This window comes from Mesocricetus auratus, unplaced genomic scaffold, assembly GCF_017639785.1.
Source record: "Mesocricetus auratus isolate SY011 unplaced genomic scaffold, BCM_Maur_2.0 Super-Scaffold_100062, whole genome shotgun sequence".
NCBI classification, from domain to species: Eukaryota; Metazoa; Chordata; class Mammalia; order Rodentia; family Cricetidae; genus Mesocricetus; species Mesocricetus auratus.
The window spans coordinates 78,177-102,595 of NW_024429234.1; the positions used below are offsets into that span (position 1 = coordinate 78,177).

Consider the following 24,419-nt stretch of genomic DNA (forward strand, 5'->3'; position numbering starts at 1 on the left):
AACAAAAAAGGGGAAATGTGGTGATATTTTGTTTATGATCTAACAAATAAATAAAGCTTGTCTAAAGATCAGAGTACAGAGCTAGCCATAGTAGCTAGCCATAGAGGCCAAGCAGTGGTGGCTCACATGTTTAATCCCAGAATTTGAGAGTCACACACCTTTAATCCCAGTACTAAGGAGGCGGAGACAGGAGTGATATGGCTGGGTGGAGAGAGGAATGTAAGGTGGGAAAAAACAAGAGCTTGGGCAGTCTGAATATTCGTAGAAAGATTGCAGTCTGAGCAGCAGTTAGTCTGAAGCAGTCAGTCTGAAGCAGTATGAGGATTCAACCGGAGGACAGGATTGCCCCTTCAGTCTGAGCATTCTAGAGGTAAGAACTCTCTAGTGGCTGGCCATTTTGCTTCTCTGATCTTTCACCCCTGGAGAGCTGACTCTGAGTTTTTATTATTAGTACCAATTAGAATTTGTGCTACAACTATGTGGGTCCAGAGCATCAAACTCAAGTTGGCAGGTACAATTCCCACATGGCCATTCACAATCTATTATAATTCCAATTCCAGGGGCTCTGATGTCTTCTTCTGGCCTCCCTGGGCTACAGGTGCAATGTGGTAAACAGATATATATGTAGGAAAAACCACCCACTCACATTAAATTAAATACATTTTTAAAATTTACTTATAGTGGTCCTCCTCCATGTATGCCTGCAGGTTAGAAGGCACCAGATCACATTATAGATGGTTGTGAGCCACCATGTGGTTGCTGGGAATTGAACTCAAAACCTCTGGAAGCACAGTCAATGCTCTTAACTTCTGAGCCACCTCACCAGCCCCTAATTTTTAAAAAATTAATGGTTTGGATTGGTAAGATGACTCTGAAAATTTGATTAGAGTCCCTGGATTTCCTATAGCTCAGGTTGTCATTAACCTCACCATGGAACAAAGGATAACTTGCAGTCTGAGACAGATCTTGTCTTTCAGAACAGGCTAGCCTACAATCATAGCAGTCTTCTTGCTTCCTGCTTCTACTCCTAGTTACTAGGATTACAGTTTGTACCAACATATAAAGCTTGCAACTTTTTTGGTCTAGACAATGACTTGCTATTTTCTATAGCCTGGATTTTAACTACTGGGTTCAAGCTGTCTTCCTGCCTCAGCTTTCCCCGTTTCCCTCCCCGACCCCTCCGAGTGAGGAGGCCCCTGCCCTGTCGGTGGGACGGGGGTATATCGAGTAATGCTCACGCCCGAGACACCCACCCGAGCCAGCCCAGCCGCCACACACCCCGGCTTGGCCAAGGCCGGGATGGAGACAGCGGCCACAGGCCGGGAGGCGGTGAGGAAAGAAGCCTCCTTCGTCGGGAGGCCAGAGGCGGCGGGACTGACTCCCGGTGCGTGCGGTCGGTCTCCAGACTAGGAGCATAAGCATTTGCCACTATGTTCTTTTGACTACAGTTTTAAATATTGCAAGTATGACATGTTCCTAGGGTGAAGAATAAAATATTAAAATTTACAGATACCATTGATAGAACTTAGGAATTCTTCACATATCTAGCATCTCTGTATTTTCTTACTTACTACACAAAATGGGGGAAGAAGGTGTCTGTAATGTCAGAGTGGATCCATCCTTCCTTATGATATTAACTCGAAAAACCAATCTGGCACGAGTGCTCTTTTTCTTAGAACCAGCAATTCCTATTCTGGCTTCAACATCAGCATTCCTCAGCTTCAGTATTCCTACGCAGTCCACCCTAAAAACAGAAAAAAATGTAACAAGTGACACTGTTACTGTCTAAATAAAACAACTTTTTGTTTGTTTTAGTCCACCACCATTCTAGAGGAACCCTTTTTGTCCTTTTGGTTGTGAGCCTAGCTAGCCTTTAGTGGCTGAGCCCCATCTACAGCCCTGTAAGAACCTTTTTAAAAGAACAGTTTGTTATATTTGAAAAAATTTTAATAAGACCCTCAAAATCAGCTAGGCATGGTAACCCACACCTTTAATCCCAGCACTCAGGAGGCAAAGGTAGATGGACCTCTTGAGTTTGAGGTCAGCCTGGTCGACAGAGCTAGTTCCAGTACAGCCAAGGCTCTGGAACTACAAATATTTTCCATATTATCATAAAAATACAATATAGAATAAAAACTTTAGCTAGAAAGATGGCTCAGAGGTTAAGAGCACTTGCTGCTCCTCTTGCAGAGGACTTGGTTTGGTCCCCAGCATCCCTGTAGGTTGCCTCACAGTTGCCTGTCACTCTAGTTCCAGGAGATCCAATATCCTTTTCTTGTCTCTGTGGGCAATTGCATACATATAATGCACAAAACCTCTCTCTCTCTCTCTCTCTCTCTCTCTCTCTCTCTCTCTCTCTCACACACACACACACACACACACACACACACAAATCTATTTTTAAAATTTGCCAAGAGCCAGGCGTGGTGGTGCACACATTCAATCTTAGAAGGCAGAGGGAGGCCCAGACTGGTGTACACAGTAGTTCCAGGACAGTCAGGGCTATGTAGAGAGATTCTGTCTCCAAAAAGAATAAAAACAAAACTAAAAAAACAAAAAACAAAAACACATACACACACAGTAAATAAATAAATAAAATATAATTTTTTTTCAGGCATAGTGGCACACACCTTTAATCTCAGCACTCAGGTGGCAGATCTCTGTGAGTTTGAGGCCAGCCTGGTCTATATAGAGGGTTCCAGCCCAGTCATAGGGACATATTACAACCTTGCCAAAAAATAAAAAGATAAAAGAGAAAGAAAAAAATGTATTAAGTACTTACGCCAGTGTCATGTTGTTGCTAGGATCAAGACCAACTTCTATAACAGTGGTACCTTCGATGTCTACTTCTTTGCAGGGAGTCGTATTTCGTCCAGTTACCCTACAGGCTTGATAAAATCCATGCGGTTTCACTCGACCAGAATCATTGCCCACAAACACCTGCAACACTACTGGTTCATTATGACCTTCCAGCTGGAATCAGATAAGCATAAGCACTAGTTAGCATTTCAAACAAGCTCATTATAAACTAAACATTCAAAATCAAATCCTGGCTAGGTAGTGGCAGCACATACCTTTACTCTCAGTACTCTGGGAGGCACAGGCAGATCTCTGTTAGTTCAAGATCAGCCTGGCCTATGGAGTAAGTTTCAGACAGCCAGGGCTATACAGAGAAACCCTGTCTCAAAAAGCAAATCAAATCCTATACTTAAAACTATATGAACATAAAGGAAAAGTGGTAAAACTTTTCCGTGTGTGTGTGTGTGTGTGTGTGTGTGTGTGTGTGTGTGTGTGTGTGTGTGTGTGTCTATATAGACAGTACTGTCTCAAAAAAATAAAGTTTTGTAGGGGGGGGAGAGGGGGAGTGGGGGGGTGGAATCTGGAGAGATGGCTCAATGATTATAAACTAAGAAAAATAATGTACTAGTTCTACAATAACTTACATTTTAATTAGAGGCCTAAACTATAATGTTTGTATAAACAGATGGGAATATATACACAATTGTTCAGACAGTATACAGATTACTTAGGATCTACTACCACAACTAAATTGTTTTAATGGCAACATCTTCATCATCAAATGAGAATATATAAGATAAATTTTTACTTAAGCAGTTTAAGACAAATAACAGGAAAATGAAGTTCATTTTCAAAGATTGGATCATGAAATCCTGGACTAGAACATCTACAGTCAGATACATGATTACTACAGACCTCTAGCAAAACTCTCATAAATAAATGATAGCTCATATATAGAACATCATTATGTTTTATAGTTATAACACTGAAATTACTAATAAGGAATGCCAAGAAAAAAAATCACAAAAATGGCACATCTTTCTATCCCATTATATTAACATCTTTAAAGAAATAATTAGCCATTCTGATCTTCTTTTACAGATGGGTTATGTAATAAATTAGCGGAGAACATATGAAGGTTTTTTTGTTTTGTTTTTTCAAGTGCCTGTTGAGTCAGTGTAAATTCAGTTCATTTCCTATCATAGTGAGGCAATTAATAATAGAATACACTAGAATAATACCGTAATAAATGTAACTGTGTAAGTACTTAGACCAAGCAGAATTTAAAGACAGATAATCAAATTAAGAATACTGACAAAACTACTCAAATATCCAGCTAACCACATAAAGCAAAACCTGAATTTCTCTCTTATCTGCTACATGTTCTGGACTTGAGAGATTGGTTGCAGACAGATTAGAGAGGTAACACTGGTATAAATAAATGATCATAGACAACTTTCCCAATCCTGAGCTTCAATCGTTTCATTCAAATATGAAATGAATGACAGTTTATGTTTTCAATGACAATATTCTTTACAATAAATATATAAAGTTATTAAATTTTGCCAGGCAGTGGTGGCACAACCTTTAATCCCAACACTCTGGAGGCAGACGCAGGTGGATCTCTGTGAGCTCAAAACCAGCCTGGTCTACAAGAGCTAATTCCAAGACAGCCTCAAAGCCACAGAGAAACCCTGTCTCAAAAAACCAAAAAAAAAAAAAAAAAAAAAAAGTTATTAAATTTATTTCAAGTCAAAGTTCCAGGAGGTATAGGTAATTCTAATAACTTTTAAAAACCTTATTTTCCATATTCTATTGTTTTGAGACAGGTAGTCCTGGCCATCCTGAAGCTCTCTATGGAGATCATGTTGGCCTCCAACTCATGGATATCTGCCTGTCTCTGCCTCTTAAATGCTGGAATAAAAAAACATGAGTTACTAGGGTCTGGAGAGGTGGCTCAGAGGTTAATTGTTGTGGAATATTAGTTTGATATGTGTTACATTTGTTTATGTTGAGGAATATTTGTTTAATGATGCAAAGATGTTTTGTATTGTTTTATGTTGCATTTGTTTAACTATGCCTGCCTAAAACACCTGATTGGTCTAATAAAGAGCTGAATGGCCAACTGCTAGGCAGTTGAGAGATAGGTGGGGGCTGCCAGGCAGGGAGAATATATAAAATAGGAGAAGAGAAGAGTGAGGAACAAGAGGAGGAGGATACTAGAGACCAGCTACCCAGCCAGTAACAGAGTAAGAAAGAAAGAGAGGTATATAGAATAGAGAAGGGTAGAAGCCCAGAGGCAACAAGTAGACTGAATAATTTAAGAAAAGTTGGCTAGAAACAAGTCAAGCTAAGGCTGGACATTCATAAGTAAGTATAAGACTCCACATATTTATTTTGGGAGCTGGGTGGTGAGGCTCCAAAGGGGAAAGAGTTAAAAAAAAAAAAAAAAAAGCAAACATACAAACAAACCCTACAATTAAGAGCACTGGCTACTCGGCTGCTGACTGTAATAGGATCTGATGCCCTCTTCTGGCAAGCAATTGTACATATGGACAGAATAGTCATATTATGGATGGGTGGAAGGAAGGAAGGAAGGAAGGAAGGAAGGAAGGAAGGAAGGAAGGAAGGAAGGAAGGAAGGAAGGAAGGAAGGAAGGAAAAAAGCATGTACTACCATGCCTGGCTAAGTTCTTAGTAATTTCTACCATGTTTCTTTGCATTCACCTCAAAATTTCTTCTTAAAACATTTCGGGTGAATCTACTATCATTACCAAACGGAGGAGGAAGATAACTGAAGAGCTGCAGATTATTTTTTCTTTTCAGAACATACTCTCAACTTTCTAACTAAAATTTAACCAGGCAGGCTGGCTCTCACCTATAATTCAAGCACTCAGGAGACCGAGGCAGGAGGCTTGCCATGAATTTCAAGGTTGGCCTAGACTATACATATTGAGTTACTGGCTAGCCTGGGTTATAGTGAAACGGATCTCAAAAAAAAAAAAACAAAAACAAAAAACCAAAAACCAACCAGCTAAGCAAACAACAACTCAAATATTGTCTAAGTATTATTTGGCTTATGGCCCAATTAGACATTTGTTTTCTATTATACTGAGCTAATAATTCTATCCTTCTATTCCAGGAAGCTTTTTCTGAGATTAAAATAATTAATAAAATTGAAGGAACTTCATCACATACATATGTAATATTTTTACATTTAATTGATGCTGTGTGTGGAGAGCATGTATATAGGCATGTGTGTTTCATGGTTTAGGTGTGTGGAGGTCAGGACAACTATATAGAGCCAGTTCTCTTCAGGTTTTGGGAATAAACTTTTACCCATGAAGTCATCTCATGGCCAGTCTTTACACATTACTAAATAAAATGAGTACCTTCACTGTCGGAAAGCCTTGCTGTGTTCTATCTTTTACTGAGCCTCGGCTGCCCTCTGTCAGATACCGAGCTCGGTGCTGGGTTTCAGGCTGTACAACTATCTTCAGCTCCTTCCCCTCACTTTTAACCGGATACTGTCCACATAACATAGGGCTCTTCTTTACTCCAGTTCCCTTTTGGTTGTCCAATGTTCTGAGAAACCAAAGCACAGCATGGAAGAAAATATCAAAAACAGTTTCCTACAAAAGCTACTTAGATAAAGGAAGAAACAGAAAGGCAATAACATTGAAAATAATTGCTTAGATTATTGATAAAATAGAATACAGCCTAAAGGAAGAAACATCCTATATAACCAAAGTATCTTTACAATATTTTGAACCATGTATACTATATGCCATGAAAAAGAAAGCTGGACAGGGAGCAGGAAAAAAAAATAGTTGAGTGGTAAAAGGAAAACAATGCAAGTTTTCACACTGAAATTCAGTTAAAATGTAAAAATCACACGTGAAACTATACAAAGCTTAAAAGACCATGATTACTTTTTAATCAGACTTGCAAAGCAAAGGAAAAAAGGAATGACAACAACTACTAAAACTCGCACAAAAAAGGCCTAAAAGTTTCAACAATGGAGGTATATGTAGTATATCCTTTTGGATCTCTTTCTCAGTAAATCAAAATGAGAAGCTTATATAATAAAATAAAAATCAGTAATTCAATTTTTACTGGGGAATGAGGTTTACTTTAAATAACAAATGTGATTTTTTTTCAGATTTTTATCTGTAACTGGTTCAATGATAAAAGCTCAACAAAAAATCTTGTATTTTGAACAAGATAATTTTGCTTGTTTTCTTTGTTTTTTTTAATCGTGGAAGTTTTGTAGTTTTTTTGGAGACAGGGTCTCAAACACCCAGGGCTGTCTTCAAGCTGCTATATAGCTGAAGATGGCCTTACAGTATAGATCCTCCTGCAACTCCACCTACCTCAACACATGCCTGGCTCTAAGTCTGTTTTAATCATTCATCTGTTTGTAATATCCAAAATTGTGAATAGGACTTCCATAAAGTAACTAATGGAATGCAAATATCTAATGAAATAGATTTAAAATCATCCATGTATGTTCTTGAAAAGTCAGGGTCTATCAAGCTTTTTTACTCACAACCAAGTAACTGGATCCCCGGAAGAATATTACGATTTTAAAAACAAAAGAACAGCTTTAAACCTGGCCCTAAAATTTACCCATCCAGGTATAACCAAACTGTTGCCTTAATCATTAAGAACAAAGGAAAAGAAGGCAGTCACTCAATAAAAAAGACTACCTAGGAAAGGGGCAAAAGTATGGAGGAAAGAATAACACTGATAAAGAAATCAGTAGTACTGACAGGGCAAGCTCACATGAGATGTTTGCTGATGAAGGCAAACAGGAAAAAGAAATGGACAAGGAAAGCAAAGAGGAAAAGGAGTTTTTGTAATAATAAGATGGGCAAGACCAGACCATAATTGGACAAGAAATGCCATTCACATTAAGTCTGAAACAATTATGTCAAAGATTACCTGTATGTGTAAGTCATTTTAAAAGCCTTAGAGGAATGAATCTATGAACAAAAGTACCAGGAACAATGGGACAAGAAACATTGTTGTGGGTTTTTGTTGTTGTTTGGTTGTTTTTTTTTTTTAAAGCATTCTCAGTCAATTCAAATGTATGAAGAGTATACAATTTCTTAAAAAGAGATTCAATAATAATCTATTTGTATTCATCTTATTACCAAAGGGGGAGAAAGGTATATTGAAAGTATATAAAAATATCTCCCTAGATATATATATACATAGAACTAAAAGAAATTATAGCATAATGATAACAACAGTGTACATGAGTGACTAGATTATGGATTATTTTCCTATTTTCTTATATCTTTCAAGTATCTATAGTTCATATATATTAGTCATAATAAAAAAATTAAAAATTTTAGATTGAAGTACTAAGAAAATATGAATGATATGACAACTAATTTTGTCAGGTATGTTTTTATATTTATTTATATTAGTCAAGCTAGTATTCTGAAAGTGACTGGAAATGATTTCTTTAAATAACAAGTATCTTCTTTGGAATGAGTATTTCTTGAATGAGTTTTATATATGCTAATATATATTTACATACACACACATTAAAAAGATCACAAGGAATTTAACAATTTCTCAAATACTGAAAATGTCTCTGCTTTGCTTTTTTATTTATTTATTTTTTTTCGGAGAGGACTCTTACCACACAGCCCAAACTGGCCATGAACTTACTCAGTACAGTCCAGGTTGGTCTCCCTCTCACAAGCTCATTGCCCTAGCCTCCCACGTGCTGGGCTTACATGAATTTACCATCAACTATGTCTGGTCCTAAAACTATATTCTAAAATTCCCTTTATTCTCTAGGTTTAAATGAAAAGCATGTATATTTACATCTATAGACATGTAAAACAATGAAAACATCAACTAATTCTTAGAAAAGTAGTAATTCAATTTATAAATTGTTAAGGTAAAACAGCTTTAGAAAAATGAAGCAAGCAGCAATTCATTACATGGGAATTGAGTGATTTTTGCAAGGCTGGGCATCAAAGCCAGGACTTCACTCATGTTAGGAAGGGACTCCATTACTGGAGTCTGACATCTAAAGGACAACTACCATAGACAATTATTATGATGTGGCATATTATACTTAGAAGTCTTAGAATGACACTGGGGTTCTTTTGTGCTAAATATTCCTTCAGGTTGTCTATGTCATAAAAATAATTTTCACTACAAAAAAGGTCTAACAACTTTTCATATCCACATGATATCATATCTAAACTTCAAGAACTTTAGAAGAAACAGGGCTGCTGATTCTCAGGTCATTAGCTGAAGAACTTAAGAATGATACGGTCAGAAAAGAAAAGTTTCCTTAATAAGCTCTTCTGGAATCATAAAGATAGATGAACTGCTATATGCAACACACTTTAAAGTTCACTTAACAAATATTTAGCATTTTATAAACTTCAAATTGTGTCACCTCATATTGAAGACTATATTACTTATCTCTCAAAACATTTCAAAACTTCATGTTTCTAACATCTTTCTCATCATTGGAAAAAAATAGGTAATTAACTAAAATTATGAATTAAGAATGATTGTTCATGTATTTTACATTTAGTTTCATCCTTTCTTCAATAAATTTCTTATAAATTCAAATTTTAAACTTCATCATTTTCATATACTATTGTCAAATAATTTTCCATTACCTAAGAAGATGGGCATTTCTTCTGCTGCTTGATGGAGTTTCTGCTTCATGAATTATTTCATGAAAGTTTTGTCTTGACCAATTTCATTATACTTTCCCTGGTAACCTCAAAGCATTTCTAAGATACATCTATCATACAAAGGCAGAAGCAGAAAAGATGTAGGTCAAGAAATCTCTTCAATCAGCAACAGTAAATCACTGTTTGACTCTGACTATCCCTAAGTCAAAACTTTCCTGTTCTTAACTGGAAACTTTAATAACTATTTCAGTATAAATAGGAAAATATCTTTCTCTGAAATTTTATAAAGACCTTTTCCACTGCAGCCCAAATAAGAACACATATATTTACTGACATTCACACACCTTTCAGATCTGGGCTACCAGTCACACTTCCTACATGACTTGGGGTGTTCATCATCTTTCAGAGCCTTAACCTTTTTTATAGCTGAATAAATACTCCCTCCTCTCCAAGTTCTGGACTATTAGACTGTGGCATATTAGGAAAAGCTGTGTATCTTGTTTTCTTTTGGAAATTGTCTGACCTAGATTTTTTGAATCTATAGAGTATTTAAATTATTTAGCTATATCATTCTAAAAGAGTTTTTAATAAAAGTATAAAGGAAAAGAGTAGGCTAATTTTTTTCAAATAAATTTTCAGGTTAGAATAAAAGGAAATGAGTTTCATTACGGGTTTTCAAACATGTGAGTAAGTATAGACTTAAATGATGGGTACTACTTTTAAAATGTACATAGGGAATTATTTGTGGACACATTTAATTATTATTATGACAAATATAATACTGAGTTGGATTTTTAATGTAACAGATCAAAGATATCATCATGGAGTACACCAATCTAAGCTTTCAGACCATTTTTTTCTTTTTTTTCGATAAGTGGGAACAGCAAGTGATCCTGGGTCTCCTAAAGAATCATATTCTGCCTCCTTAAAAACTAATTCTCAGCCGGGCGGTGGTGGCGCACGCCTTTAATCCCAGCACTCGGGAGGCAGAGGCTGGCGGATCTCTGTGAGTTCGAGGCTGGGCTGGACCGATAGCCTCCAAAACAATACAGAGAAACCCTGTCTTGAAAAACCAAAAAAAAAAAAAAAAAAAAAACTAATTCTCAAAATCTAGCGAGTTAAATTTTATTGAATATACTGTAGAAAATTCACTTTCAAAAGTCTAGCAACTAAATATTACAATTAAAATACTAAAGGAATCCTAAAGTAAATCATGTTAATCTGTATTATAGCTTGGAATATTCTGTAATATAGCCATTGAGATTTGGTGAGTAATGTACCAATGGCACATATGGAAGAGAAAGCTCAAATATGCACCATGATCCTGTTTCATCATCCTTCAAGTAAGAAACAGAATGGGGGGGGGAAAAAAAACGTTTTTTTTTTTTTAAAAGTCCTGAACTGGAACTATGCATCAAAGGGGAAAAAAATTCAAACAGAGGAACCTAGATGAGAATTGGGTCATCTTTGTTTTTTTCTTGTTTTCATCAAGTAAAGATGAAAAACAAAAATAAAACACAAAATTCTTTGAAAAATATAATGGAATGAACCATATGAAATAAACTGGTACAAGAACAAATTAGATTCTGGAGAATATTTAGGTGTTTTAGCTAGCATCATCATACTGTTACTTATTTCTGCAGGTAAAGATATTTTTAGATCCTTTTAAAATAAGTACATTTGAAGTTTAAAAGTTATTTCAAAACAGATTATCTATTACACCTAAACATACCCATAAAATTCCTTTGTTATAATCTACTGCTATTTTAAAATTATTTTTCTAGTAAAAGTTGATTATTTTAAGTTGAAAATTTCATTTACTTCAAGGATAAAATTAGCATTTTGCTTTATATGCAAAATTTGAACTGAGAATTAAGAAAATTTGGGAATGATTTACTTTTTTGTTTTGCATAATGGTGATAGAACTTTAAAAAATGTGGATACCAACCCATTTCCAGCTTTTGAGTTGCCTTTGTTGTCCGTGGTAAGCTGAGAAAGCACATAGTGAGGTGCTTTGGCACTGTCGGCATCAAATATATCCATATTAGATTCTTCACAATCTCGTCGTTTGACCCCCGGCCTCTGCTTTGGATTTCGTTTTCGTGATTTACGAGGTACCTCAGTGTTATCATTGTAGGAACTGGTGCTCATGTTACTGAAGTTGGAGGGGGAATCCTCCATCCACATACTGCAGCTCTGCTCAGACTCCAATCCACACCCCTCATCCTGGCAGGACATCCGACTGTTATCCAGCAAGTCCTCAGGTGGTGGTGAGATGTACAAAACTGTGTGCCTCTTCGGGGTTGATGGATGCTGCTGAACTGTGTTACCGGTTAACTGCTTTTCACTTACCCCTCTGTTACTTACCCCCACGGCTGAGGAGCAGCTCTCCACTTGCATAGCCTTGCTGTCGGTGACTGAGGTAGAATAAATGGTAGGGCTGGAAGAGGTGGTAAAGGAGCTGCAAGCACCGCCCATGGAGGAGGAGGAGGGAGCTGAAGAAGCATCTGCAGTGTACAATCCAAGAGTAAATACACTATACATGTTTTCACCTATGCTGGCTAGCAGTCCCAATGAAAATGTGATTTGTAAACTGATTGTTTTCCCCAAAACGAATAATTGGAATTTGGTTAAGTTTTAGAATATAAATGCTTTAAGCAATACAAAGCCTAAGAAATACAATTTTTTAAATGCCCAAATAGCATTTACACTTGTTATAATTGATAATTTTTTAAAAATCTAATTTAATGTTTTAAGCTGTAAAGCAAGAATAAAGCTTTTATTGCCTCAGCTGAATGTTCTGTTGAATTTTAATCATTTAAAGTAATACAGAAAACCCCAATATGAAATATGTTTGTGGTCCACATTCAATGCCAATTAAATAATTCATTATAGAATTTGAAAAGTGGGACTGTGCTTAGCCACAAAATATTAAAATAAGTTTCTAACCTATGAAGCAGAGAACTACAGGTCATTTTTAATGCAGACACTCCCTGCTTCAGAGGCAAATCCTGGAATAAAAATATGAGAAAATAAATGAGAAAAGAGCTGCTGATTATTCCAGATACCAATTATAAAATGAAAAATAAATAGAGGAAAAAAAATAATCAACTGAACTGGAGGCAAAATGGAACTGGTACCATCACTATAACTGATTGTAAAATCCATGAGAATAAAGGTGAGAAAGGTTTAATGGGAACATGCTTGGTTGTAGAAATAAACAGGTTGGCCACTGAGAATCTCAAAGTTGAAAATAGCATATCAAAACCATGAGTAACTAAAACAACAACAACAAATCATCTAGGAATGAATAAAAAAGCAGAAAAGGGTGGCTACTAGAACTATAGAATCTCATGTGCTCAAAAATTAGCCCCTTGCCCATTAGCTCTCTTTCAAAAAGGCCTGCTAATTGTATATGGTTGTGAATAGTAAATCTTACTATCTAAAGCCTAACAAAAAATTAAGCATGAAAATTTCTAGAACACTAGAATTCCTATAAAATATCTTAAATCCTTTATAAATTATGCAAAAAAACAGAATTTAAGTAAATCTCTGCAGAACAGAATGTGCAGCAACTAGTAGTAGCGCTGGGAACACTGCTACTCTAGCCCTTAAAAGCACAAACTTGGTCACATTACAGTTCCCTGTAACTTCACAAATACTATTGTACTGTATACAAGATATAATTGTATACATAAATAAAAATTGGTAATGTGTTTAAATTTAATTTGTGTCTATAACCATTTATGCCACAGTTTTAAAACTGCACAGTGAAAATTTAAATGTGATGTGCCATTTAAATGTGACATACGTTATTGAAATTACAATATTCATTATCAATTATAGAGCTAAAATGTAAGAAAGTCAGTTTAGACAAAAAAAAAAGCTGTGCTAGTAAATTAACTGAGCCCACATGAAAGCATGTATCGAAACACCCCAAATTTTTCATTGTCAAGGTTGAAGAGCACAGTCGTGTTAGCCATCCGAAATGTGATCTATGTAATGCCACTCTCAAAATTTTTCTCCCAACTACCGTAAGTCAAAGAACCTGAAGGAGTAGATGATACCAGTTCCACTTTTTAGTTTGTATCCTTGTCAAATGCAGTAGCTGAAATTAGAAAATTCAGTCACTTTTAAACTGCATTCCAATTTAAAGAAAAATTTATCAATTTTGTTTCATGCATTAATGCAATGTTTTCTTAGTAAATGAATATTCTTAAAGATCTGTAAAAACTACAAAATCTAGATGCTAATGTCAATGACAGTTTAGGAGCTGATTTGTAGCCACTTTGGGTTTAAATATAGTTTTTTCTTTTCCTTTTTTCCTTTGTAAAGTACTAACATTTATTTTGCACAAAATAGGAAAGATATATACCTAATGTTCCTCCATCTGTTCCAACTATTGGCTATAGTGAAACTAAAATTTGTGCTTGTGTGTGTCTATATTCTTGATTTGCAGAGACAGCATGCACTATTTGCAGTGGGTCACACAAAACATGCAGCATGAATGCTGTGAATTTGTATTTCCAAAGCACTTCTACCCATCCTTTCTAACTGCCACACACACAAGAATGCACAATACTAGCCTCTCAGGGATCCCTGCAAGGACAAAGGAAAAGTGTATGTGCAAAGCCATAATGAAGTCAACAGCAAATTTTACAGTTGTGATATTCTGATATATTTTCCTGACTTACAGATCCTGGCAACTTCCTAAGTTGAGTAGAGCAGTAAGCATCTGTGGTTAAATATTTGGCCTTCCACTTCAGAATGATAAAGGTGAAAACATGGGTTTCATTTGCTTGGTAGTTTTTTTTTTTTTTTTTTTTTTTTGGACAGAATCTCTCTGATTTTTTTTCTTTTTTGGTTTTAATTTATAATAAGCACCTTTCAACCACATGATATGATAGTAATAAGATGATTTGGGGGAAGTTACTAAATAACACAACATGGGAGGAGGGGCTGGTATCCACAAGAATAAACTGTGGATAAACTATGTCCTCAAAGGGTTAGTGCTCATAGCCCCACCTTCCCACTTCCAGGGAGCAGGGGACCTGGAGGTTAAGGTAATAACAGGCAAAAATGTAGTCAATCATATCTATATAGTCTTTTCAATTCTATACAAAAATTCAGGTATCCAGGAAAGTGAACAAGAACACAACATGTCCCAAGAAGACAGCCAAACTTGACTGGAGACTGAGGCTTCAAGATCTTTTCCTATGCATCACCTCATTCATCTACTCATTTCTGAGCTTTAAATACCCTTTATAATGAATTAGTAAATGTGTTTCCTCAATTCTGTGAGTTGCTGTATTAGAAAATTAACTGAACTCAAAGAGGGAATCATAGGAAGTTCAATTATAAGTAGTCAGATCAATACTGAACTCTATTAAGTTAAATTGGCAAACAAGTTGGAGATTTAAAAAGGATTTAGTATTTAAGATGTAAAATGCTTAGATTGTACAGCATTACAGAGCAGTACCTGATACAGGTAAATTACTGAGTATCTAGAGATAATTAGTTGTCCTTTCCCCAGAGTGCTACAATTGTCTTTCACTAAAAAAAAAAAGTAAGACGATTATTTACATATTAACCCTAAAATTTACCACAAAAATTATATCATTAAAATGAAAAAATAAAAACAATGATAACAAGGATTTAGATTTCTAAACACTAACCTGTCAATTTCAAGCATCCCAGAAAAGTAATACAGAATATTTCTGGAAATACTGGTTGCTTCTAAAGACCTCTCAGGTAATTACATAATCATTCAAAAAAATTGACTGACATTCTATAGAACCGAAGTGATAATAAAATCATGCTTGTTTATATATACGTATTTTTTCCATCTTGTTCTTGCTGGGGGGGGGGTTGTTTGAAGCAGAGTCTTACTACATATCTCTGGCTGGCCTGGGCCTGGGAGACCTTGGATTAAAGGAATGTGTTACTACGCTTGGCAGTTTTGCTTTCTTTGAGGCAGGGTCTTGCTATGTAGCCCAGGCTGGCCTTGTATTCACAGCACTCTTCTCCTGAGTGCTGAAACTGCAAGTGTGCACTACCACCCTGCCCTTGTATACTCATTTTTATTTATTAAGTTTCCAAGAACAAAATATTGTAACTATTTCCCTGTTTTCAGTACAAAGACCCTATTTTTATCTGTTAGGAATGTTCAGTCCATTAAATTGCTGCATATTAAAAATAAAGAAACCAGTCGGGCCATGGTAGCACATGCCTTTAATCCCAGCACTCAGGAGGCAGAGGCAGGTGGGTCTCTTAAGAGTTCGAGTTCCAGGACAGCCAGAGCTGTTATAAAGAGAAACCCTGTCTTGAAAAAACAAACCTAATAATAATAATAATAATAATAATAATAATAATAATAAAATAAATAAAAGTAAAGAAACCCTCAAATAAAATGCTTTAATAAATGTTCTTAATTTCTTTTTTAAAAGATTTATTTTTATTTTATGTGTTGGGTTTGTGTATAGGTGTTCTGCCTGCATGGATGTCGCTATATCATATGCTTGCAGTGCCCACAGAGGTCAGAAGAGGGAAGTGCCTCTCATGAGACTAGAGTTACAGACTTGTGAGCCACCACGTGAGTGCTGGGACTCAAACTCTGGTCTCCAGAAAAGCACTCTGCTTTTATTGCCTTCTAGAGCAAAATAGTTATAATGTATTTCCATGATTAATTACACAATTTAATTTGTTCCTTGAGATTCTTACCCATCTTTTATAAACATGGAAGTTTTTCCTAAACTTGTTTACTCATCTAAGTAGCATGTGAATACATCTTTCACTTGTGAAATAACTATTTTTGAACTTGGCTTAATTCATATAAGCTAATTATTTCTTCACAACAATTTCTGTGACCACAGAGAATATCACAAACCAAGAGGAAAACTGATTTACTAGTGAAAATTTATAATCACACAAGGATATATTATTTTTAAAATTTAAAAAAATCAAGGGAATTTGTGCAGAGGCAGGTAAATCTCTTGGCTATCCTTTATGAGTTCAAGGATAGCCAAGGGTATGGAGAGTGACTCTGCCTCAAAAAAAATCCCGAAATCAAAACGGGGGTGGGGGGGTGGGGGTAGGGGTGGGGGTTGTGGGGGTTGGCAGGACCAGATGGGACACATCAACATCATGTCTCTAGTGTATAGTTCTATTCTTTGCAAATTAAATATCACCCATGATGATGAACTTGAACTTTATATATGGCTTCTTTTTCTTAAAGTTAAAATGTATTTTGTTATATTTACTTATTTTGTATGTATATGCTCACATGTCATTGTACACATGTAGAGATCAGATGACAAACTAAATCAGTTCTCTCTGTCTACCATGTGAGTTCCAGGAATCTAACTCAAGTTGTCAGGTATAGTAGCAAGTGTCTCTACTCACTGAACTATCTCACTGGCCCTGTGTGGCTTCTTCTAATTGATGGAGGGAGTTAAGGTGCAACTTAGTTGCAGAGCAATGTCTACCACTCACGAGGCACTGGTTACTTCACACAAAGAAATGACATCACTAAAGCCCACTATGAATGTTCAAAGTACCTGGGATAAGAAGATTGTCAGGTAAATATGCCAGGATATATAAATATCTAATTTGTTAAGAAAAATGAGAACTGGATTTTAAGTTTTATTACATACAGAAAGCTATGTGTATCTTATACAGCTCTTGCTTAAACTACATTTTAAAATGAAGAACTCATCTCTAGATGGGTCATGTCAATTACAAATTATTTAACAACCACATCATTTTAGAGCTTAAAATGACATTTTATATTTTATCTGATCTAATAATACTTACAGAGAGCTCTAAAATCAGATTATTTAAGGTCCTAAAACACTGAAACATTTTTCACTGATTTAAAATATATTCCATAAACGATATTTAACTAAGACCCTGAATTCAGATGATCCTAGCAATTAAATAAGCTCATATGTTTGTACATTTTCAATTATCTGTGCAATTGGTTGAATTTTCTAAAAGGTTACTACAAGGGCCATGAACTTCTACAGTGTACTATGTGAACCAATAGTGGAACAGAGAAGGAGGCAACTACTGCCTACTCAAAAATATTCCTAAAAATCAACACAGGTTCTTGGTATATACTTTCTGATCTATAGTATACCATTGAAACTTGGTTATTCTTGTTAAGGAGCAATATTTGTCTTACTAGTAAACATCTTGTCTCATAAAAGTTATGAGATATAACGACTTATTTCCTGATCAAAGAAAGACACTCAGAGAAAAAAATTCAAGGACATTTGTGTTGCCAATAAACTGAAATACGGAAGACACAAAGTGGCTGCAAACCTGCTTTTTCAACACCTTACATGCCAACCTTCATTTTCTACTTTTCTTTTTATTATAATATTAATGTAAAGTTTAAAACTTTACAAATTTAGTTTCAATCAGTATCAATACACTATTTAAAAAAAAAGGAAGAAACAATGAAAGAAAATAAGAGTTATGAAGAAGTCTGAAAACGAGACCGACCTATACCCTGGGTGAGATTGGATGGGTTAAGTGTCTCTGGTACTATTTGTCTTCACTATTGACAGACACTGTCACACAACCCACCACACGATGCCTGTCTCTGAATGGCGAAGCTAGAATGCAAGTTAAGTGTATTAATAGAAAAACAACTAGCATCCCAGCATATAAAATAAGCAATCCAGATTACTTTACAAAAAAACAAAAAAAATTCGAGGATTGATCAATTTACATGTTTAAAACAGTTTCATTTCCCACACGTACTTTCCCCACCCAAAATAAGTTTACATGCTATGTTTTAAGGTAAACTTTAAAAATTTATTAACATCAGATAAATGCATGTAAAGAAAAAATTTTATCCAAAACTTTGGTTAACTCATATTCACCAATTTATTTTCCTGTTTATAAATGCAATCTAATCCATAAGCCAGAATGCTCTCTTTTATGTGGTTGTTTTAAATTTTTAGGCTGTGTTTTTACCCAAACATTCCTAAGAAGCAGACATATTCTGAACAAAGCACTTAAGGTGCACACCTTTAATCCCAGCACTCAGGAGGCAGAGGCAGGTAGATCTCTTTTGAGTTCAAGGCCAGCCTGGTCTACAGAGCTAGCTTCAGGACAGTTAGGACTATTACACAGAGAAACCCTATCTTGAAAAACGAAACAAAACAAAAAGGCTATAACAAAGATCCTATCTCAAAACAAAACAACAACAAAATACCAACTATCTTTAATTTCTTTGTCACACCAATGGCCACATACTTCCTTACATGCCCTCTAAAAAGCTACCAACTAGGTGGGGTAGCCCACACCTATAATCCCAGCATTTCAGAGGCTAAGACAGGACAATTGTTACGAGTTAAATGCCAGCCTGGACTACATAGTGGGTTCTAGGCCAGCCTGATAGTGTGATAGGGTCTCAACAAACAAAAGTGAGTGTAGTGGTAAATACCTTTAATGACAGAGTTCAGGAGACAAAGGCAGGTAGACCTCTATGAGTTCAAGGCTAGCTTAAGATCCATAGTGAGACCCCCATCTCAAAAAATAATGCTGAAATGGAGACTGCTAGTTTTATGAATAAAACATAGTTTAAAGGGTTTTTGTTTTTTCTTTAAGTGTTTAGTCAACTCAGCAAAACCATCATTTTTTAAAGGGGGGAGGTAATGTGTTTTATTGTAGCCCCAGGCTGGCCTCAAACTCCTTGTGTGCAAACAATGACCTTGAAATTCTAATCCCCTGGTCTCCACCTCCAGAATTGTGGGATTACAGGTCTATGACACTATGCCCAGTTTATGCAGTGTAGGGGATTACACCAGGGCCTTGTGTATATAAAATAAGTATGCTACTGAACTACACCCACCTCCTTAAAATGAATTTATGATTTATCAGTAAATGATTGCACTTAGTATATATGTATTCTTTTCATGTATCTATACCTGAAGCCGTGCAAAACATTTTCTTAAGTAAGTGAAGGTTCAAGCCCTGTTCTAGCATACATCATGGAGTAAAATGACTTCATCAAGAAAGAAAGGTACTTATAATTAGAAAGATTGAGATATAATTACAAGTAATGATATACAAATTGTCCAGCACAATTCTAACATGTTTTCTTCACATTCTTCCTATGACTTTTTGTTGTTTGGGACTTTGTTTTTTCTTTTCATTTTTTTAGTACTGAATGTTGGCCTCAGACCCATGTGCATGCTAAGCATCCAGTGGACCACAGAGTTACATATCAGGTCTTGATTTATTGTTTAACAGAGTCTTATATGTAAACTGGCCTTGAATTTGAGATTCTCCTATCTCTGTCTCACGAGTACTGGGATTACAGGTTTATGCCATGATGCCTAGCTAAACAACTTCCTATGTTTTGTTTGAGACAGAATTTCTCTGTACAGCCTTGGCTGTCCTGGAACTCCAGGCTGGCCTCAAACTCAGAGATCCACCCTCTCCACAAAGTTAGAAAGGTATGCAACAACCACCACTCTACCCCAAATTCCTATTATTTTAATTTAGATGATTAATAAGTCTAAAATTACTTAAAGCATAGCTGTTCTCTGGTTAGACCTTAATTTTCTAGTGTCCTTTCCTCTAGTATAAATAGCACTCACTCAACAGGTTGCTTCAATGTAGAAAATGTTAGATACTTGAAATTTATTAATTGCCATAGCATAGAATTCAAAGAACTATCTAATAAGGTTCTTTTTAAAAGTTTTTATTATAGATGTTAAAAAAAGTTACAAACTTAAACTGCAGCATTAAGAACTTACTCTGACCGTTTCTATAACACTGCCAAGTCACTAGAAGTAGAGGCTCATCTGCAATCAAAACTCTGCTTCATTAAACAACTCATCATCATGGCTATGGAAGGCATTGTTGCTGGATGTTAGCACTGCATTATCAGAGGTGCCAAAGATTGTCCATATCCATAAGAGCATAACATGCAGAATTCACAAAGCTTTTAAAGCCTTAAACAAGTGCCAAAGCCTACCTTTGTGTGCTAATTACAACTGTGATGAGCCTGTGTATGTCAAGTTGGTGGAGACCCTCTATGCTGACAACCATATAAACCTAATAAAGTTGATGTCAACTTGGGGGGGTTGGTAGACCTCTGCAAAACTAATCAGGAGAAAAAAAAACCAGAAAGTGGTTGGCTGCAGCTGTACAGGGCTAAGAATTTCATAGGTCAAGAATGACAAAAAGAATTTCAAATATGAAAATAAACAAAAATCCACCTTGGTTCATTGTCTTCTAAATAAACAAACAAACAAAAAGCTACAATAAAAATTTACCCTGCGTCTAGGTATGCTGACATATGTCTGTAATTCCAGGACTTGATGTGTCAGGAGGATCAGGAATTTGAGATCATCCTCTGCTACATAGCTCAAAGTTATCTGAGACCTCTCAAATTAACAAACAAATAAATAAAAATAAAATAAACAAAAACATTAGGCCATCAGATGGCTTGGGCAGGTTAAGGCACTTGCTGCCAAGCCTAAGAGTCTGAGTTTGATCCTGGGCCATACAAAATGAAAGAACGAACTCCGAAAAGTTGTCCTCAAACCTTCACAAGCACACCACAGAAAGTGAATTCCTTAATAAATTAAGTAAATGTGATAAAACAAACAAAAATTACCAAAACAAAATAAACAAACCCAAAATCAAATCAAAACGCTACACTGATTTACTGATCTCTGGAAATATTCAACAGAGACTGTGTATGTATGATGTATATTGTGTGTGTTTGTGTGATAGGGACTGTAGTCACTGATGTGTAAGTGTATGGAGACCAGCCATTGACATCAGGATAATCTTCCTCAACCACTTCTCCACTTTACTTTTTTTCAGACATGCTTTATAGTTGGCTTTACTTTGTTCTTGTTTTTGACTAGACTGGCTGGCCATGGAGCCTCTGAGAGATCTAGCTGTCTTTCCACACATACACCCCACTCCAGTGCCAGAGTTACAAAAATATACCAATGCAACATGGTTTTAAATGTCATGTATAAATCTGAACTAAGGTCTTCAAGCACTTTTACCTTTTCCCTATGCCTCAAGAGATTCTATTGTACATGCTTTATGACTGCAGCTACCTATACATATTTTGGAAGTTGCTTTGTGGATTAGTGTGTTGAGGCTATACTGCTTCTAAAAAAGACAAACTTGTAGCTCCAGAATTTGGAAGGTAGTGGCACAGGTTGAAGAAAATCTAGAGTTCCAGGCAAGGCTTGTCTATATAGAGAATTTGAGATCCTGTCCATATCCATGCAAAATAAATACTAAGATAATTATTCAAAGTATCAACTTTATGAAAATAATGAACTTTACCCTAGTTATTAATTTCTTTCATTGAATTATAAAACCTATAATTTTATCAATTCTTTGGTAGTTTTTTGTTGTTATTTTGGGTTTTGTTTTATTTTGTTTTTTGAGACAGTATTTTGGCTACCCTAAATAGCCCAGTCTGGCCTCAAACTAGTAGCCATCTTTATAGGCAGGTATGGACTCTTGGAAGATTTTTTTTTTTAACTCAAATTCTTAAGCTAAACAATGAATTGCTGCTCACTGGGTAGGTATAGCAGCACATACCTATAGTCCCAGCACCTGAGAGGCAAAGGCAGGGGGGTATCCCAGGAATTTGAAGACAGAAATATAATGCCCATCAAATATCCCCAAATGAAAATAGACAATTAATTTGACTTTTTTATTTGGGGGGAGGGAGAAGCAGGATCTCATGTAGCTCAGGCTGGCTTCAAATTCACTATGTAGCAGAGGATGACCCTGAACTACTAATCTTTCCTCCACTTCTCAAATGCTGGTATTATAGGAGTACTACTTGGACTCTTAAATTGAGACAATAAAGGCTAGTAATCATTTCTGTGAAAGATTCATTATTATAAACAAATCTCAGGATTAAAAGCTTTAAATGTATAAGTAAAAATAATGCTTGATTGCTCTAACTTTTCTCTCTTGGTCAACTCCTTATTTTGCTAATATTATTAATTCATTGACTTTTTTTTTAAAGCCTCTGCAATAGCTACTTATGGAACCTACAACACTCTCTAAAGTTTCTATTTCTGAATCTATCATTTATTGAAACTCAAATTCTTAACTACTTTCCCAAGAGAAGTCTTAAAAATAGGCAGGTGAACAAATTTCAAACTAATGAAAGGTTCTGACCTTGTCTTCATATAGGAGAACTGGGTCTCTTGCCCTCCTTTTCTTCCACCCTAACCCTGGGTCTCACAAAGCAAAGATACAATTGATGGGAGTATGTAAAAGAGTAATAATACATATACCAAAATCCTAACAATTTAAAAGGGGCTGAGAAACATCCTTTTACCCAGGATTCTGGATTGTGGATCAGCAGCATCACATTTATTTATGCCCTCAGTATTATGTGAGGCAGAAAGAGAAAAAAAATCTACATTGGTGAATCTGAGAAACACATTTTTAATAATTAACAAAGAATGTTATGAGCACACATATCCCCAATTTCTAAAATTTTAAAAATTTTAAACTGATTTAAAATTTGTGAAACACAAACCTTTATGGCAGAACTAGAAGTCTGTTCCCACCAGGCCCTCATACCTGATAGCAGCCAATCCAGCTCCTTCAAAACTCTGAAGAATTAACTATATCAAGAGTCATCATTTTTATGCATTTCACATGTAAACAGCAAATGCTACAGATTTTTGTTTTTAAAAAACATCAGATATTTAAATTAGTGTGCAGTTCCCTAGCTATCAAGCTTTTGGCCAGAAGGACATTGAGTAACTTGGTAATATATTCCCAATTTTTCTCTTTGATAGTTGTATCATCAAGGCTATCAATCTGAAAATTGTGACTCAATGATGTCACATACAATACATATTAATGTTCCTACAATTACTCTTATCTGTACCAGTATAAGATAAGGGAGTCTTTTCTATTAATAAGACATCAGAAAATAGAATAAACTAGGTTGGTTACTAATAAAGAAGATATGCAAATTAGAAGAGTACTAATTACTTGGATTAGAATACAGAAACTTTCTGTGAGAAGAAAACTTTCAAAGGTACCTTTTTATTCTCTTTATCATCCCCCCCTTTGGGTTTTTCCAGACAGGGTTTCTCTGTGGTTTTGGAGGCTGTTCTAGAACTAGCTCTTGTAGACCAGACTGGTCTTGAACTCACAGAGATCTGCCTGCCTCTGCCTCCTGAGTGCTGGGATTAAAGGCGTGTGCCACTACCGAATGGCTTTCTTTACCATTTTTATAATGCCAATAATTTCAAGAAAAAAAATTTAATGGGGTAGAGACGTATCTTGGTGGTAGAGCATCTGCCTGTCATGCATGAGGCCTTGATTTTAATACCCAGGTACACAAATATAAATACATATATGTATGTGTGTATGTATATAGAAAGATAGTTTCATGATATTTCCTTTAGTTGAATCTTTTATTTTCATATTTCAACTCATAGCTTTCAATCTAATTTACCTGGAAAGAATTTCTCAACTGTACAGGGTGAAACTTTTCATTAGTGACACCAAATCAAGAGCTTTAAAAATTTATACATAAGAAATTCTGAAACATGTAGTACTATTTAGAGGAAAGTATTGTTCTTTTTCTAAACTTAGCTAACTTTTTTCAGCTTTTAAAAGGAACTGGATCTACTGTAAACAGATGTTAAAAAGCACAAAAGAAACAGACTTGTAGTTCTATGCAGATTCAACATATCTATCCTTATAAAAACAATTTCAAGACACAAAAGAAATCAGTTAGTCAATTTCTACATGTGGATTTAAAGTGAAACAATATTTCTTTAAAATACTATTTTATTTTATGATTCATTCTTTAAAAACTAGATTTAAAGCTCTAAATTAAGAATATTCAGAGCCACTTTAGAATCTGGTAGATATGAGGTGAACCAGACCATCAATTTATCAAATTGATCAATAAAAA

General features: G+C 35.5%; 1 protein-coding gene across 11 annotated transcripts in view; it reads right to left on the minus strand.

The window, feature by feature from the left end:
* Nfat5 (nuclear factor of activated T cells 5) overlaps positions 1–24,419 on the minus strand; it is a 78,952-nt gene that overhangs the window by 21,954 nt on the left and 32,579 nt on the right. For 4 of the 11 annotated variants that reach the window (XM_040736544.1, XM_040736543.1, XM_040736542.1 and 1 more), the window contains 4 exons: positions 11,421–11,979; positions 6,191–6,383; positions 2,783–2,973; positions 1,572–1,744 (listed from right to left, as the gene is read on the minus strand). In XM_040736544.1, coding sequence (XP_040592478.1) covers positions 1,572–1,744; positions 2,783–2,973; positions 6,191–6,383; positions 11,421–11,979 — 1,116 coding nt within the window. Of the gene's footprint in view, positions 1–1,571; positions 1,745–2,782; positions 2,974–6,190; positions 6,384–11,420; positions 11,980–12,421; positions 12,484–24,419 lie in introns of those variants that run through there. The other 7 variants (XM_040736549.1, XM_040736548.1, XM_040736551.1 and 4 more) reach the window with 6 other exon arrangements.